The sequence below is a fragment of the Salvia hispanica genome, chromosome 1 (assembly GCF_023119035.1).
Source record: "Salvia hispanica cultivar TCC Black 2014 chromosome 1, UniMelb_Shisp_WGS_1.0, whole genome shotgun sequence".
Lineage (NCBI taxonomy): Eukaryota > Viridiplantae > Streptophyta > Magnoliopsida > Lamiales > Lamiaceae > Salvia > Salvia hispanica.
In genome coordinates this window covers 4,226,517-4,244,876 of record NC_062965.1, presented here as the reverse complement: position 1 = coordinate 4,244,876, position 18,360 = coordinate 4,226,517, and the positions used below count along the sequence as shown (strand labels likewise).

The 18,360-nt window shown below is 35.7% G+C and overlaps 2 protein-coding genes across 2 annotated transcripts; both read left to right on the top strand.

Moving 5' to 3' along the window:
• Positions 1–65: 65 nt before the first annotated feature.
• On the top strand, positions 66–5,367 carry LOC125200771 (cellulose synthase-like protein G2). Its single transcript, XM_048098536.1, has 8 exons — positions 66–704; positions 2,336–2,422; positions 3,082–3,213; positions 3,303–3,515; positions 3,592–3,691; positions 3,775–3,971; positions 4,054–4,401; positions 4,861–5,367. Exons 1-8 carry the CDS (start codon positions 66–68, stop codon positions 5,323–5,325), a joined length of 2,181 nt encoding a protein of 726 aa, XP_047954493.1. The 3' UTR covers positions 5,326–5,367.
• A 3,994-nt stretch (positions 5,368–9,361) lies between these two features.
• LOC125214972 (cellulose synthase-like protein E1) lies at positions 9,362–16,428 on the top strand. The gene is made up of 8 exons (XM_048116238.1): positions 9,362–10,129; positions 11,674–11,763; positions 13,639–13,770; positions 13,867–14,079; positions 14,167–14,269; positions 14,818–14,999; positions 15,087–15,434; positions 15,777–16,428. Exons 1-8 carry the CDS (start codon positions 9,524–9,526, stop codon positions 16,320–16,322), a joined length of 2,220 nt encoding a protein of 739 aa, XP_047972195.1. The 5' UTR covers positions 9,362–9,523; the 3' UTR covers positions 16,323–16,428.
• Positions 16,429–18,360: the final 1,932 nt, after the last annotated feature.

Here is an 18,360-nt window from a genome sequence, read left to right as displayed (position 1 = left end):
AATCATCCCTATATATAAACATTAAACCCCAATTTATAAAACATCCAATCAATTTCTCCACAACAATGGCAACAATCTCTCTCCACTCCTCCTACAACCTACGAGCCACCGCAACGGAGCCGCCTCTCAACACATGCACCGTGCAGCAGCCCCGCGCCGCCCTCAGCCGCCTCCACATGCTCCTCCACGCCGCCGCCGTCTCCGCCCTCCTCTACCACCGCCTCTCCACCCTCCTCTGGGGCTCCGTCCCGCACCTCCTCCCGTGGGGCCTCATCACCCTCGCCGAGCTCGTCTTCGCCGCCGTGTGGGCCCTCGGGCAGGCCTTCCGCCTCCGCCCGGTGGCGCGCGCGGCGGCGCCGGAGAATCTCCCCGGCGACGAGAACCTCCCCGGCGTGGACGTGTTCGTGTGCACGGCCGACCCGAAGAAGGAGCCCGTGGCGGAGGTGATGAACACGGTGGTGTCGGCGATGGCGATGGACTACCCGGCGGAGAAGCTGGCGGTGTACTTGTCGGACGACGGAGGCGCGGCGGCGACGCTGTATGCGATGAAGGAGGCTTGCCGTTTTGCGGAGAGCTGGGTGCCGTTTTGTAGGGAGTATGGGATTAAGACGAGGTGCCCTGAGGCGTTTTTCTCGTCTCTTGGTGAAGATGAGAGGGAAGCTTTGGAGAGCGATGAGTTCAATGCTCAACTAGATAAAATCGAGGTGAATTCACTATACATTCTATTTCCACCTTCAAAACTAACGACATGCAAACATTTTTCTAGAAGAGATTTTAATAATTCCTATGTACCTGAAAATTTGTCACTTATTTTTTTTTTGTTCATCCTTAAAGATTTGTCACATTTCACTTTTATCATTTTTTATAGTAGGCCATACATTTCACTAACTCATTCTCACTCATATTTTATTTTAAAACTAATATATAAAAGTAGGACTCACATACCACTAACTTTTTCAACACACTTTCTATTACATTTTTTAAAACTTGTGCCGGATCAAATGGTCCAAATTTTAAGAAACGAAGGGAGTACTTTATATAATCACGCCGTTCTTTTAGATAATTGTATTTAGTGGTTAAATGAATAGATAATAAAATAGGAGTAAATGAGAAATAAAATGATAAAATAAGGTAGACAAGGGGAGAAAATGGACAAAATATAAAAATAATTTTTTTATTTTTAGAAATAAGACTATTTTTATTTTTTTTATGGAGGAAGATGTATTTATCTTCTAATTATATTATTTGAGTTATGTAGGCACGGCAATGTATATAATCTTAAAATGAGAAGCTTGAAAACTCTCAGTTTAAGACACGAAATATATTATATTTTGTGCTATTGTTATTAAAAGTCTCATTTTAAAATTGATAAATTAAAATAATTTTCTCTTTTAAGTTTTTGTGAAAAAGAAAAAAACCACTCAGAACGCGGTCCTCCATGCATCTTATAATTATGTTAGTCATAATCCAATCATTTAACTCTTGAATTGAAATATAAAATTACTAATATTTTCTCAATTGTCGATGGTCAACTAAAAGTAAAATATTCCTAGCAAAATTAAATATAATATGATAACAAAACAATATTATTTTGATAAAATGATATCAATTATTTTTTATGTTATTTAAAATATGTCTATATATGGATTTATTGCTATATTAAGTATTTGATTTTATGACATTAGTTTTGATGAACAATTGAAAAAAATTAAAAAGTTGTGATTTCATATTATAGTTTCAAGTGTTACGAGATTGGCCAACAATCTACGAAAAGTTATGATTAAAATGACAATTATTCCATTATTTTACTTATTTGTTGCAAATTTGGGTAATACATGCATCAGTTCACGAAAAAAGTTTCACTTATGGAAAAAGTAGATAAAGTAGGAGAAAGAAAGAGAAAAAGTAAGAGAAACATAATAAAAAGTGGGTAATGTATAAGAGAAAGTTTTATTTTTGAAATATGACTATTTTTTTTTTACATCAAAATGACAAGATGACATTATTTTTTATGAACGGAGGGTATCATTTCTTTGTTTTTCATATTAAGACTTAAACCAGCTCAATGTAGACTGGTATGATGTTATCTTTATAATATCCAGAGGAGGTAAGAAATATTAGGAACAGTTAATTGTCAATTTTCAGGCCCCTTTATAATGTCACCGGATAGATACGCCATGCATTATAATCCAAACTAGACGTCTATGTAAAAATGAAATGTTGCTATATTACTATATAACTATAGTGATTATCGTAAATATTGTATTTTACTTGTTGGTAAACTTGTCTGTTTCTAATGACTACATATTTAATTACAATTTGCATATATATGCAGTCAAAATATGAAGCGTTCAGGAGAAATGTCGAGAAGGCGGCTGAACTTGAAGATTCTATCAATGACGATAGACCTCCTCATGTTGAGGTAATATTACTATAATATTTATAATTGATAAGTATTCGTTATATTTTACTGATAAAAAACATTAGTACACATGATACCTCTATCACTAATTAATGATACTAAATGTGTGCATTTTCATACCTATTGGCTTAGGATCCAGGCCCCAATATTAGTGTTTTGGCTAAGATCAAATTTGAACATTTCAATCAAAATATTTTTTTGTAAGATGGTTTTCCCATATATGAAATATCAACTGTCCTAGATCATTAGATGTTCCTCCATATATCAAAAAAGGATCTTTTTAGAAATACTGAGTACAAGAAATTTCTTACTACTACTTATTTCAGAGATAGGGGAGTCTATAAAAAAGTAGGAGTATTCTGATTTTCATAATTAATAAATTTATAAGATAAAAGATCATATCTGTAGTATTTTTGAAAACTACCTTTTCCAATAAATAATAAGTAATGATTTTCTTTTTTAGGACCAATTAATAGGTCTTTTTTACATGAATGTTGCTTGTTGAATTTGCCCTTTTGGCTATAGAACACAAATGAAATCTATTTCGCCATTTTTCTGGTATTAATTTGCCTTTCTAACCGGCTTTTCCAATGACTCATTTCATAGCCCCGAAGTTCGTTATTTGCTAATTTCAATTGGTTTTTATATTGACGTTGCAGGTAATATATGATAATAAGAAGAATGCAGGAAGAAGCGAGAATCAGCCTAAACTGCCACTTCTTGTCTATGTATCCCGTGAAAAACGGCCCGGTCACCCCCATCGCTTCAAAGCCGGAGCTCTCAATTCCCTCGTACGCTTCCCTCTCTCTCTCTAGAAAATTGAGATTTATATGGTGCATATGGTAATGTTTGAAATCGAAGGTGTATACGATGATTGCAGCTTCGAGTGTCGGGGATAATGAGCAATGGCCCTTATGCATTAGTGTTGGACTGTGACATGTACTGCAATGATCCCACCTCAGCTAAGCAAGCAATGTGCTTCCATCTTGACCCCAAATTATCCCACTCTCTCTCATATGTCCAATTCCCTCAAATCTTTTACAATGTTAGCCAAAATGACATCTATGATGGTCAAGCTAGAGCTGCTTATAAGGTACTTCATTTCTCTCTCCCTCTCTCTCTTAATAATGTTCAGTTAAATTAATAATCTTGATGAATTTCATGGGCAGACCAAATATCAAGGAATGGATGGGCTAGGAGGCACAGTTTGTGCTGGCACTGGCTACTACATCAAGAAGAAGGCTTTGTTCTCCAATTGTAATCAACAAGGTACAACTTTTATTTGATTGCTAATTACTTCATCAAATTAATCCATAAGCTAAATGACTCTTTTATTGCTTCGATTTAACCAGATGAAACCCTCCGGGAGCCAGAACACAACTTCGGTCTCTCAGGAAAGTTTATCGATTCAGTAAAAGCACTCGACACTAAATACGGAATTTTCCCAAAACATGTCAACACAAAGGTAAATATATCCGATTCAATCATTGAAGAAGCCAACAAACTAGCATCTTGCACCTATGAACACAACACCAAATGGGGAAAAGAGGTAAAGTCTCCATAAATAGATTCTAACCCTAACCCTAACCCAAACCCTAGCCCTAAAAACTGAATTCTTGATGATAAAACAGATTGGTTACTCGTATGATTGTTTGCTGGAGAGCACCTTCACCGGGTATCTGATGCACAGCCGGGGGTGGAAGTCGGTCTACCTCTACCCGGACCGGCCATGCTTCCTGGGATGCACCACAATCGACATGAAGGACGCCCTGGTGCAGCTCATGAAATGGGCTTCCGGTTTGGTACAAGTCGGCCTCTCGAGATTCAGCCCTCTTACCTATGGCGTCTCCAGGATGCCTCTCCCTCAAGCCTTGTGCTACGGATTCTTCGCCTTTTCCCACTTCATATCCGTTGCTTGTTTCTTGTACGGCACAGTTGCTCCCATATGCTTCTTCTACGGAATTCCCCTCTTTCCCAAGGTATAACTTCAAACATCAATTAACTAGCAAAAGTACTTGCAAGATATTCTTGTCACCGTCTAATAATACGCAGCAGAAATTATAGACAAGAATGTGACCAGGGTTCTTAATTTAAATTGCACCATTCACATTTAATTTTACAATAGAAATAATACTTACTCGTTGCGTAATTTATTTTTCTTAATCCTATATCTGATTCAATTACTTTCGGTATCCATGTGTCTATCAATCTGATTCAGTAGCAATTTTTGGTACAAACTCTTTGATAGAGGTGTGGGTATTTTGTTGACAAAATAATTCAATTCATTAGTTAACAAGCAAATTTTAATTAATAAAAGTCCAATATCTTAATCCATTCCATATAATATGCAACTTCCAGGTCAATGGCAAGTCAACATTTTTCCACTGTGATTTTTGGATACAAAACCAAACCCTAATTCCAAACCCTAATTTTGTCAGGTCACAAGCCCGTGGTTCGCAGTTTTCGCGGGCGTGTACGCTTCCTCAGCCGCGCAGCATTTCTACGAAGTGAAGTCAAGTGGAGGCACGGTGCAGACAATGTGGAACGAGCAGAGGATCTGGATAATCCGGGCAGTGACGGCCTGCTTGTTCGGATGCGTTGATGTGTTGATGAAATACGCAGGCGTGGCGAAGGCCAACTTCAGGCTGACAAACAAGGTAGTGGATCAAGAGAAGCTGGACAAGTACCAGCAAGGGAAGTTCGATTTCCAGGGAGCCAAGATGTTCATGGTGCCGCTGACGCTGCTGGTCTTGCTCAACTTGGGCTGCTTCGTTGGCGGCGCCAAGGGCCTCGTGTCCCGAGGGAACATGGCGGAGATGCTCGGACAAGGGATGCTGTCTATGTATGTTCTTCTCCTTAGCTTTCCTATTCTTCAAGGACTCGTTCCAAGGCTAGGGAAATGAGTAGTCACTTTGTTTTCTTCTTTGTCTTCGTGAATTTTATGTTTGTTGTGTGTATGCTTAATACGAAGATTTCAATGAAATAACGGATTATTTGTAAAGTTGTATAAATATATGTTAAGAAATAATTACAGAAAATGTAAATGTACTACACATTTTCAGTATAATACACATTTTCGGATATAATTTTCGTGAAATCTGAAACATATGTAGGCACAAGCAGTGAACTCTAATGCTAGTAACAATAGAAATCAGGTTGGATTTAAATATGTGTTGTCGAAAGTGGTCTTGAAGATAGGTTGGACTCAAAATATAATGGAAAACGGGTTAGACTCAAATCGACATTTTTATAAAAATAAGTTTGGATTTGGCGTAAATGAAGGGAGATAGATATTATAATTCTGATTCTGTTGCCATATGTCAATTTTTTTTATACTAGCTTTTAATCATTTTTTTCATCTTAATTTTCATATAAAGTGGTTTATTATTAATAAAAAAATTACTACTCCCTCCGTCCGATGACCCATTTTCTTGGATGGCACAGAATTTTATGCAGTTTTAATTTGTGTGTTAAGTAGAAATAATAAAATAAAAGAGAGAATAAAGTAAAAATAAAAATGTTTCTATTTTTAGTAATGAGTCTTCTTGAGTGTAATAAGAGCATCCGCAGCGGTGCTCTTAGCACCGTCCGTCCGTCCGTGCCGCTGAGCACCCGTCGTCCGTCCGCCGCTGCAGCTCGTCCGTCCGTGCCAGCGGCACGAACGAACGTGCTCTTAGCTAAGAGCACGTCCGTGCCGCTGAGCACCCATACGTGGCAACGTCTGATTGGCCAACGGCTAATTCGATTTTTTATTTTTATTTTTTTAAAATTTGAAATTTATTTTAAAAAATGTTTTTAAATAAAAAATATATATTTTTCCACTTTCCAAAAAATTATATTCGTTTTCTACCCACTTTTAATTTATTTTTCAATTTTTTTCCCCAAAATTCACATTTTCATCTATAAATACCTCCACTTCAACACAAAAAAAATCACATTCTCTCATCTTTTTTTTATCATCTACATTCTCTCATCTTTTTTCTCATATTCTCATCTTTTTTCTCATATTCTCATCTTTGTAGGATTTTAATTATGTATTTTTATTTTTAAAGATTTTAATTATGTAATTTTTATTTTTTAGGATTTTAATTATGTAATTTTTATTTTTGAATGTATTTTTATAATGTAGAAATATTTTTAATAATTGGAGTATTTAAATTGAATAATGGAATGGTGGGGCCTTTGAGCTTGTCCTTAGCTAAGAGCACGGATGTGGGTGTTGTGCTCTTAGCTAAGGACAAGGAGTAAAAGTGGGTCCGGGCCCACTTCCGTGCTCTTAGCTAAGAGCACGGATGGGGATGCTCTAAATTAAAAAGAAAAGTGGGTCATCTCGGTGGGACGGAGAGATTACTAATTGAGGTACTTTTGCTATGGCCCTTCTATCACCATGGTTGAGCCCAGGAAGAAAAAGACATATTGGGCTAGGAAAAAGACATCACAGTAAAAATGGGCCTACTGAATCTCTTTGATCCAAATTGTTTTGTGCACTATTTATAGGATTTAGTTGGGATATAATGACTCAAAAATCACAAGTATTGGCGCAGCACCTATTCTAGAACAAGGGGTTTAAATCTCGACCCGTTGATTATATAATTATTTAAAAATGTAGATATAAATGAACACTATAGGACCTTTGCTGAAATGTCATGATAAGTTCTAAAATAAGTGAAGCTGCACATAGAATTCAATTGACAAAGGCAATACCTATTGTTTTTGCTTCATGATATCTCAAATACTTAAAATTACTAGGCTATTTATAAGTTAGTTTCACACTTAACAATACTAGACTTATAATAAGGGAACACTTGGTGTGACTCTAAGGTAAGCCTCCAAGCATCATTTATTAAACACAATAAATAGCTTTATTAAACACAATAAATTAATAACTTCAAATGTCTCTTTATTTTAGGCTACTCGTATTGAACGAAAATACAAATTTTTATTCTTCATATGGAGGACTTTAAATTAAATGTGATATGTAATGAGTCCATACTTTACGTACGAGTTAATCGGTCCATCAAGTTGAATAATATTCACCATATATATGATCTAATATAAATTTATTTTGGACTTAGACTTTTATATAGTCAAATGATCCTTTATGGAGTATTATTCTTTGGTATATATCTCCATGTAAGAATATGAGTATATTGGAAAGAGGAAACTAATATAAACAGTTTCAAAATCATTTGCGATGCTTTCAAAATTAAATAATCAAGATTTACATAGTCACATGCAAACCCACAAATTTTGCGATTCAAGGGAATGCAAGTTTATACACGATTCTTTTTTTTAATGTGAATAATAATAAACTTGAATATGAAGTTAGAATCTTTCTGCCAATAATTTGCAACTGAAATATCTCCATACGCCTTAAATAATTTATTGGAGCTGGTAGACTACAAGTTCGACACTTCAACCAACAAGGGTAAACGTTGTAAAATTGATAAAGGTCTCTTTTCCAAATTAAATTGGAATTTTTTTTTACAAATTTCAAATGACATTAAAATTAATTACTTCCTCCTAATCAAATTAAAGTTGGGATAATCAATCTTGAATTCAAGGAAATTGTTAAAATAGAACTGTACAAAATTTATTCCTTTATCCTATCCAGATTGTGAACGTGAAAATTTAATGTGGAAATCAAATTGCATGCCTTATACCTCAAGAAAATTCGACGCTATAGATTTCTAATTGTGGAAAACACTATAGAATAAAAAATCCTGAACTTTCTATCTATAGATACCACACAGCTCATGTGTTTTCTTCTTCATCGTCATCCACGTTAGTGGTTAGCCAAAGATGAGTTTTTAAAATATTTTATGATTTTCATGAAACAAAGCACACTAACGAGCACAATTGATTAAGCGTTTTTACTTGGGTTTTACCGCAGGTGTTTCGAGCCAGCCTTAAACAAAATCAGATTAATCTTGTTCCTCTGAATTTACAGATTTAAGCCGATCGAAAGTCTCCCAGCAGGTGAGGGAGTTTGGACCAGTGACCTCAAGGTTTAAGCCGACTACAGCTCTACGCTGCCAACTGCGCTATAATGAATAGGACGAAGATTTAAGTCATCTAGCATATGTGTATTTAAAACAATCAATGTATAATAACCCAAATAATAAAATTTAGTTATATACTTAAAATCTCACATCTTTTATTGTGAACAATTCCCATCAACCAAAGGGTGGAAGTGGAACCATATATTTTGCGCTTATATATTGTCCAAAAAGAATTTTAAAATAAAATTAAATCTAAATAAGAAGAAAAATTAAATTACAATGTTCAATAAATAAAGTTAAATGAAAATTCATTTATCTAAAGATATAAAATATATAAGCTCATCTCCAGAAAAATTACTTATAAATCTCAGGAGTAATTGTTTTTCGACATTTGATTTTATGCACTATAGTGTTGTTTTCATTTAAAGAGTATGTCGTTTTTATTGGAAACACAAACAGAGAAACATTTAATTTAGATTTCGGCACGAGAATGTATGTAAAGTTGTTTTATAAATTAATGAAGAGATACAAAAGTAAGAGAGACGAAAAAATAGAAATAATAATTTTTATTTTATAAAATATTTTATTTTTAATGAGATAACCCAAAAAAGAAATATTTCATTTCTTTTTAAAGTTGTTGAGACCTGTGATTGTCTATAAATAGTTGAGACTAGAGGTGCCCACGGTTCAGGAAGCGGCGGTTACGGTTCAGAATCGCCGGTTCCAGTTTTGGATATTGTTGAACCGGAACCGAATCGCGAGGGTGTTTCGCAGTTACAGCTTCGGTTCCGAACCGCCGGTTTTCTGGCGGTTTTTTTATGATTTTTCATGGTTCCGAATCGGCATTTTTTTGCTGTTCCCGCTTGATTTCAAGGTTTTCCAGCGGTTTTTTGCAGTTCCAGCACGGTTTCGGTTCGAAATTTTTTTAACCTGAACCGAACAACGGTTCAAAAATCGACGGTTTCGGTTCTGAATCGTAACCGCCGGTTCGGTAAACCTTGGGCAGGTCTAATTGAGACTTGTGATTGTCTATAAATAGAGAGTATTTAGTTCATTTACAACCAAATTCAAACGAAAAGAAATAAAAATATCAAAGGCAATGGAGAAGTCGTCACTCCCTCTAAACGAATGGCATTCCATGAAATCTCAGAGAGCAATAAACCGCCTCCACTCCTTCATCCATGGCGCCGCTCTCTCAGTCTTATTCTACTACAGAATCACTTCCATTTCCGCCATAGCCAAAACCAACAGCCCTATTCTGATTCTCCCCCACCTTCTCATCTTCACAGCCGAGCTGACTCTCTCATGTTTGTGGCTCCTCAGCCAGGCCTCGCTGTGGAACCCGGTGGCTCGAACCGCCTACCCCGAGAGGCTGCCCGGGGACAATCACCTGCCCTCTGTGGACATGTTCGTTTGCACTGCTGATCCCGCGAAGGAGCCGAGTTTGGAGGTGATGAACACCGTTATATCGGCCATGGCGCTCGACTATCCTCCCGATAAGCTTCACCTCTATCTCTCGGACGATGGGGGATCCCCTGTCACACTCCGCGCCCTGAGACGGGCGCGGGAGTTCGCTAAGGTGTGGATCCCGTTTTGTAGGAAGTATAGGGTGCAGGAGAGGTGCCCTGGGGTTTATTTCATGAGAGAAGAGAGTGGTGGTGGTGGGAGTGATGATCACTTCTTTGTTGACAAGAAGGCTATTGAGGTTTGTCTTTTCTTAGCCCTTACCAAAACATGGTAGGGCAAATTATCGATAAAAATATGAAATCCGATCAAATTCTGATTGCGTGGCAAGTTTGAAAATCGACTACTAATATAAAGTTATACACATTATTTTTCATGATATATGTCCCATGTAAAAAACTATTGTGGGTTATGTCTTAAATCATTAACGTCACGCATAGTGTCTTAAAATTAATAGCGTGGGCTTAGCTAGGAAATACTCCCTCCGTCCCTGATTAAGAGTCACACTTTTTCTGCGTGGGCTTAGCTAGGAAATACTCCCTTCGTCCCTGATTAAGAGTCACACTTTTTCTTTTCTGTTCGTCCCCAATTAAGAGTCACCCTTCATTTTTACCATAAATGGTAAGTAGGTCTCACATTCCACTAATCCACTTCACTCCCATTTTATTATTAAACCAATATAAAAAATGGATCTCACATTCCACTAACTTTTTCAACCAACTTTTATTACATTTCTTAAAACCCATGTCCGGTCAAAGGGTGACTCTTAATCGGGGACGGAGGGAGTATAATTTTAAGATTTAGGAAGGAACGTGAATAATGAATATCTATAGTGTTATGGAGAAATTTGTATGTAAATAATGCTCCCTCCGTCCCTGAAAATTTGTCACCTATTTCTTTTTTTGTCCGTCCCTAAAAATTTGTCACCTTTCACTGTTACTCGCTCAATTTCTTCATAGTTGAGGCGGAACTTTCGGCACGGAATTTTAGAAATGAATGTTGGGGGTGTTAAATAAATACATAAAAAAGTAAGAGAAAAAAAAAGGTAGAGAGAATAAAGTATAAAGTGAATAAAGTAGAGAGAATAAAGTAAGAGAGAGTAAAGTAAGAAAGAAGAAAAAGTTACCATATAAGGAAAGGACTCAACTATGAAGAAACTTTCCGAAATGATAAAATGACTCAACTATGAAGAAACGGAGGGAAGTACCATTTTTGGTAGTGGACCACATATTCCACTAACTCATTCTCACTCACATTTTACTATAAAACTAATATATAAAAATAGGACCCACATATCACTCACTTTTTCAACTCACTTTCTATTATATTTCTTAAAACCCGTGCCGAGTTAAATGGTGACAAATTATGGGAGACGGAGGGAGAATATAGACTAGTGAGACAGGGTGAAGGGCGGCTTTTCCCCACCTACCCGAGCGTGATTAAGGTGGGAAATTTGCGGAAAATGTATATATAAATCTAGATATTGATAGGTAGGTAATAGGGATCTATGGATGGCCATTTATTTATTTGTTTATTTACCAACCGATTATTTTACTCGCAAATGGTATGTGGGACACATTATGAATTTAATTAATCTATATATCATAGTTAGTATACATTAAATTTTACATTGAAACTACTTTTATATATTGAAATATGTATTACTATATATAGAAGGTGCATATATAAGTAGTAGTATTAAATTTTGATAGGTACATGATCATGGTGATTCGAGTATAATATATCGCTGTTGCTAAGATCATAGGAATATTTTGTATTGTGCAGAAAGCATATGAGGATTTCAAGAATTCTTTGGGCAATATTATTGCTGAAGCAGACGTTAAGGCCAGCAGAGACCATTCACCAATCATTGAGGTATCGGAAATTACTTAATCTGATATTTAAATACTACCCTCCTAGTAGTTTTGTTAATTAGAAATTAGTATAAGTAAGAGTAATGGTCAATTTTAGTCATAAATATATGATTAAAATACGGATTTAGTCTAAAATTAATATTCACTTCATAATAAATGAAATCTTTATCGGAGTGGTCTTTTTTTACGGTTCCGTAAAAAAATTAACGGTTATTGCACTGTGCAATTAGCGTTGATCATTAGTTATTTTTACGGAATCGTCAAAAATTGAACTACTTTATCGACATTTTTATTTGTTATAAACTTATTTTTCAAAAAGTGAATATTTTGGACAAAATTTAAGATAAAAATTGATCCATACTCTATAAGTAATACCGAAATTTCCATATTGATGACTGACATAAGATGCAGGCAATTAGATACTACTCCATTTTCGGCAATACTTAGATCTAGTAGAAAGTTTTGAATCTTTTATTAGAAGATATTAGTGGAGTAGTTTTTATATACGGCCTGCAGATTTCACGTGACTCCATTAATAAAATACAAAATAAATTTAATTAACATAGAAAGTTTTGGAATAGTCGCAATAGTACGATTCTTCACTTGGAATCCCCTATTCGATTTTTGGTGTCAACCAGTGATTTAATCACTTTTTTATTATTTTAAATTAATTATTTTATTTGTTTTAATTTAATTAATAATAACAGATCAGGTCAATTATTGTAAAATTTAAGAAAATCATTTGAAATGGGGATAATTAAACCGTTATACTAACCCTGCTCCCTATTCACCCATTTTTTTTCTTGCAAAATATGGGTAATAAAATGTAGTAATTAATTAACAATTAATTAATTAGAAAAAATATTAAAACGATAGTACTAATATTAGGTCAAGATAACAGATCATTTCATACTCTAGAGTTCAAACAAATTAAAAAGTTGAAAGTGTATACAGTATACCCACTAATATATTAGAGTGTGACATGCCAGCTTTATGATTTCTTTTATCTAGGCTCTTTGTTTTATCCGAAAAGGTAAATCATTTATTATTGGAATGTATAATCAATAATAAACCACTCAGTCCTATAATGACTTGTCACATAATATTTGTTTAAGTAAATGTTCAAAACAAATTAATAGGTTTAATTAACATTAAAATATTTTATCATACCACTTTCACCAATTTTTAATTGAAATTATGACTATTAATTTCTGTTATCTCATTTTCCCATCGGAATTATTTAGGACGAAAACTAAATATTATTTGAATATAATTAAAATTTTAAGTGATATTAATTTCCATAATTATAAAACTAAATCAGTTATAAATTATTGAAACTCACAGAATTTTAATGCAAAATTGGTAAATAAGAAAAACAGAAAGAAAAGTGTGTCAGTGGAATACGGGTCCCACCTTGTTATAGAGAAAGAAATTTTCTTAAGTAGAAAGTTTATATTTTTAAGAGACTGACCAAAAGAAAATGATTTTATTTTTAGGGAACGGAGAGAGTATTAAATAATAGAAAAAATCAGATCTTTTATTTGTCATTTTAGATGTAAAATATTCTATTCTTCACCTAACTATCGCAACAAATGAATTAAGAGTCGTTATAACAAAAAAATGCCTCACTCTCCTACCTAGTTTTAGCCATATTCCAGCCCTTGAGAACACCTTATTTATTGATCGACATGCATGCCGTAGCACATATGATCTGTATATATCATAATGAACCAATAGTTGAAAAAATAAGAAGACCCTTATCACATGATTAATTAATTTCCACAAATTGATATCTCGTCTAAGTCTAAGTCTAAGTCTAAGTCTAATTCTATGTGTAAGGCTATGACACATCTATCTTTTATATTCATATTTATAGGTGATCAACGACGGAAATTCCAATGGTACAGATTCGAGCAACGATGATGAGGTGCCACTTGTCGTGTACGTTGCTCGCGAGAAAAGGCCGTCTCATCCCCACAATTTCAAAGCGGGAGCCCTCAACGTTCTTGTAATTAAACTATCAAATATCCGAGTTTTTTCAATATCTTATGAGTAACGTCTCACCAGGAATTTAAGTTGATCTCTTTTTTTTTTGTGTGTATAGCTCCGAGTATCGGGTATGATTAGCAACTCACCGTACATTCTATCGTTGGACTGTGACATGTACTGTAACGATCCAACATCGGCCCGTCAAGCAATGTGCTTCCATCTCGACACTAAACTCTCCCGGAATCTTGCATTTGTTCAGTTCCCTCAAATATTTCACAACATCAGACACAACCACGATATCCACGATGGTGCATTGAGATTTATATGGGTAACAATTCATTCTTTTTGTTGTTGTCACATCAACTAGTTATGGATAATTTTGCATAATTTTGAGTTGATCATTGAAATATTTCAGACGAAATGGGAAGGCTTGAATGGGCTCAATGGGCCAGGCTTGGCAGGGACGGCCTTTTATATAAAGAGAGAAGCACTCTATGGAATTCGGAAACTTCAACCAGGTAATGTCATATATTACTATTCCATTCGTCTCATTCAATATGGTCATCTTTCCTTTTTTATTTATCCCAATCAAAATGGTCCCTTTCTAATTTCGGAAATAACCTCCTCTCTCCTCTCTCCTCTCTTCTCATTAAAATATTCAACTATTTTTTCCCTCTCTACTTTATTCCACCTGACAACATTTTCTAAAATCTCGTGACACTCAAGAATGTATATTTTACCAGTTTTGTGCGTACCACAATAATAAATAAAGTACTCCCTCCGTTTCACCGTAGTTGAGTCATTTTACCATTTCGGGAAGTTTCTTCATAGTTGAGTCGTTTCCTTATGTGGTAACTTTTTCCTCTTTCTTACTTTACTCTCTCTTACTTTATTCTCTTTATACTTTATTCTCTCCACCTTTTCTTCTCTCTTACTTTTTTATCTATTTATTTAACACACCCAACATTACTTTCTAAAACTCCGTGTCGAAAAGTTTCGCCTCAACTATAGTGAAACGGAGGGAGTAGCTCATAATTTGAAAGTGTATTTACCCTTTTTTTTGTAGATGCTAATCCTAACCAACTCAAGGAGCATTATGGTTCGTCCAACGATTTCATCAAATCGATTTCCAAAATTTTTAGACCAAATTACCCAACCAATGCACTTCTCACCGATGTGGCATTGCAAAAAGAGGTGCAATTGCTAGCTTCTTGTAGCTACGACAATGGCACAAAATGGGGGAAAGAGGCAAGTAGTCCTATGTAATTTCAAATCAGTCCATTAATTAATTATTTCAACATCATTGATGATTTATAGATATAAATCAAAATGTAGGTGGGATATAGATATTTTGCAGTAGTTGAAGATTACTTCACAGGGTTCAATCTGCATTGCGAGGGTTGGAATTCAGTGTATTTGAATCCTTCAAGGCCATGTTTCCTAGGTTCATCTCCGATGAGCCTCGGGGATACTCTTGTCCAAAACACGCGGTGGTTTCTCGGACTCGGCCAGGTCGCTTTGTCCAAATATTCCCCCTTAGTCTATGGGGCGCTGCGAATGTCGGTTCTGCAAAGCATGGTCTATGCAGAACTGGCATTCTACGCGATTTACTTCCTCCCGGTTTACATTCTCGCCCTCGTCCCTCAGCTCTGCCTCCTTGCCGGCATCCCTCTGTATCCCGAGGTGCGTTGCAAATTTATCATAAGAAAATTAGGTATGAGTAAATATGAGGAAAATGTTATCTTAACATTCAATTTGTTGTTTTGTTTAAGAAATTTTTGTCACAAAAAAATGTTAATATTTCAACTTATTTGTGTACTTAACTTGTTGACATTTACTAAAGAATTATGTTTTACAATGTGTTTTAACATATTAACGGCTCGATTTACAATGTGTTTTAACATATTAACGGCTCGATTGGTGGTTAGACCGGTCCAACTGATTAAACTATGAACTAATATCTTCGCCAGTTCGCTTACCAATCTGGTTTTTAAAAAAGGTCACGATCTATATTTGTGGCCACAGGTTTCAAGTCCATTTTTCGCGGTGTTTGTGTTTATCTTCCTCTCATCGCAACTCAAGCACGCGCAAGAAGTGATGGCGTATGGGGATTCACTCACGACTTGGGTGAACGAGCAAAGGGTGTGGGTGATGAAGTCATTGACATCTTACTTCTTTGCTTCCGTGAACGCGATCTTGGAGAAAATCGGCTTGACCAAAGCTAGCTTCGTGCCAACGAGCAAAATCATGGATGATGAAGTTGCCAAGCTTTACAAAATAGGGAAATTTGATTTTCAGGCCCCGCCCATTTTCATGGTGATATTGTGCACCCTTTATATGGTAAATCTTGCTTCCTTCGTCGTCGGGTTCGGGAGGATTTTGCAGAATGGGAGGATGAATGAGATGGTGATGCAGGCTTTTGTACCATTGTTTGGTGTAGTTATGCATTACCCTTTGATGGAGGGAATGGTGCTGAGGAAGGATGTGGGAAGGGTTTCTCCATCGGTTTCGATTCTTTCTGTTGCAATTTCCTCTATAGTCTCGGCTTATGCAGCCCTAGTTGCTTGTTAATTAGTATAGATCTAGTGATGGTGATGTTACTTATGATGTCTCAATAAATGTATGTCTCATGTTATAAATAAGTTACGATGAAAGATTCAGTATTTGTGCACTCTAATCCGATGTAGGAACTATTTCGCGGTTAAATTGTCTACTTAAAAAGCTCAAAAACATATATGCCACATAATTCCATGTTAGTTTCGGACCTTTGGTGGGTTAAGTATAATTTTGCAATTTTGTTTTTACTAATCCAACCACACCATTTAATTTACTTAATTGTTAGTAAAATTTAATTTTACTTAAAACCGTCCAAATCTGTAAATTCATAAAATGGAAATTTACGATTTAATAGTCGAGAAAAGAGATCAATCGGAGTGTTCAAATTTATGTTGTGCCTAAACTCATCCCATATTAGTGAACAAGAAAAATTGAAATTGGTGTATAGGTATTTTTCAATTTCAATTATTATTAAGTCTGTTAGGATTGATTAAAAAATATATCTGCGTGAAATTGGACAAAAATAGATACATTAACATTAATGTGAAATTAGTTATATGCAGTCATGAATCTTTACAATTTAGCACTGTAGCACCCTGACTTTATTTATCCTTTTTAGATGTTCTCAAAAGAACGTCAAATGGATAGTCAGAATTTTTATTATTATATTTTTCCGTTTGACGACTAAAGGAGTATTGGACATTTACATTGGATCTAGAGGAGTTTCGATTTTAGTTTAGTATTTGAGATGTGAAGTTCATGTATTTGTATTAAAAAAAATATAAAGTTTAGATGAAAAAAATAGAAAATATTGAAAGTTTGTGTATTTACGAACAAGTAACCCCTTAAAATAACACCAAATATTAAATGTTAAATTAACAACAAGAGGAATTTAAATAATATTATTTGGACCTAATTTAATTACAAATCACAAGTTATTTTGACCCGAGAAATTTTTTAAATACCACTTTTGTGAGCCTAAAATCCTTAATTTTTGTTGAGCCAAATCTAATAATTCCTTTTTTAAGCCCAAAGCCAGCACATCTGGAAGATCCAATTTGAAAGTTGGGCAAGCTCATCTGGATCAGGGAGTGACCAGTACGAGTGGCGAATCAAGGAATCTACATCTACCATCACTACTAGATCAGGATTGAGAACAAGGGAATCAAGGGTTTGGTGGCCAGTACAACAATCAAAGGTCGAATAACCAATATAATAATCATCATGGAAATTTTCGACAGAATCAAGGTCAAGGACAAAATTTTGGTCAATTCAACTTCAGACCACAACGGAGTTTGGATGACATGGTCCATGATTTGGTAAATTCACAGCAGTTCATGCAAGGTAACCTACATTCCAACAATGACATGGTGCACAAGTTACAAGATGCTCAGTCAGAGCAAAAAGCCGCCATGGACATGATGGCAAAACAACTTTCCCAGATCGCAGTTTCCTTGAACGAGATGCGAGGGAATGAAGGCAAACTTCCTGCTACCGTCAAACCGCCAGACCGAGCAAACATTAGTCAAATCACTTTGAGATCTGGGCGGGGTTACGAAGGGCCGACGTTGGGAACTGATGAGGAAGCGCCTATGCAAGCTAAAGAAGGGAAACAGAGTCAGAAACAGCAAGAGGGAGGCACTGAACCAAGGGAGATCATTGTTCAGAGAGACCTCCAGAAGGAAGATTTAGGGGGATCTCTACCTCGACCAAGGGACCCGTTCTTCCTAGACCCCGAACCTGAGGAAGTAAGTAGGGAAGGAAACAAAGCAGTTGATGAAACCCAGGCTGGTACTTCCACAAATGCAGTAAAGCGAGCAAAACCATTTCCATATCAAGGGGAGGCGAAGAAGAAAAAAGATGACACAGAGGATCTCATGGAGATTTTCAGCAAGATTGGAAATCAACTTGCCATTCTTGCAAGCCTTAAAAATGCCCACCTTCAGTAAGTTCATCAAGGAGTTTATTGCAGGGAAAACCAAGCTAGATGGGAAGATTGTGATTGGAGAAACTGTGTCTGCTGTGATACAAAAAAGAAGGATGCCCTCAAAAT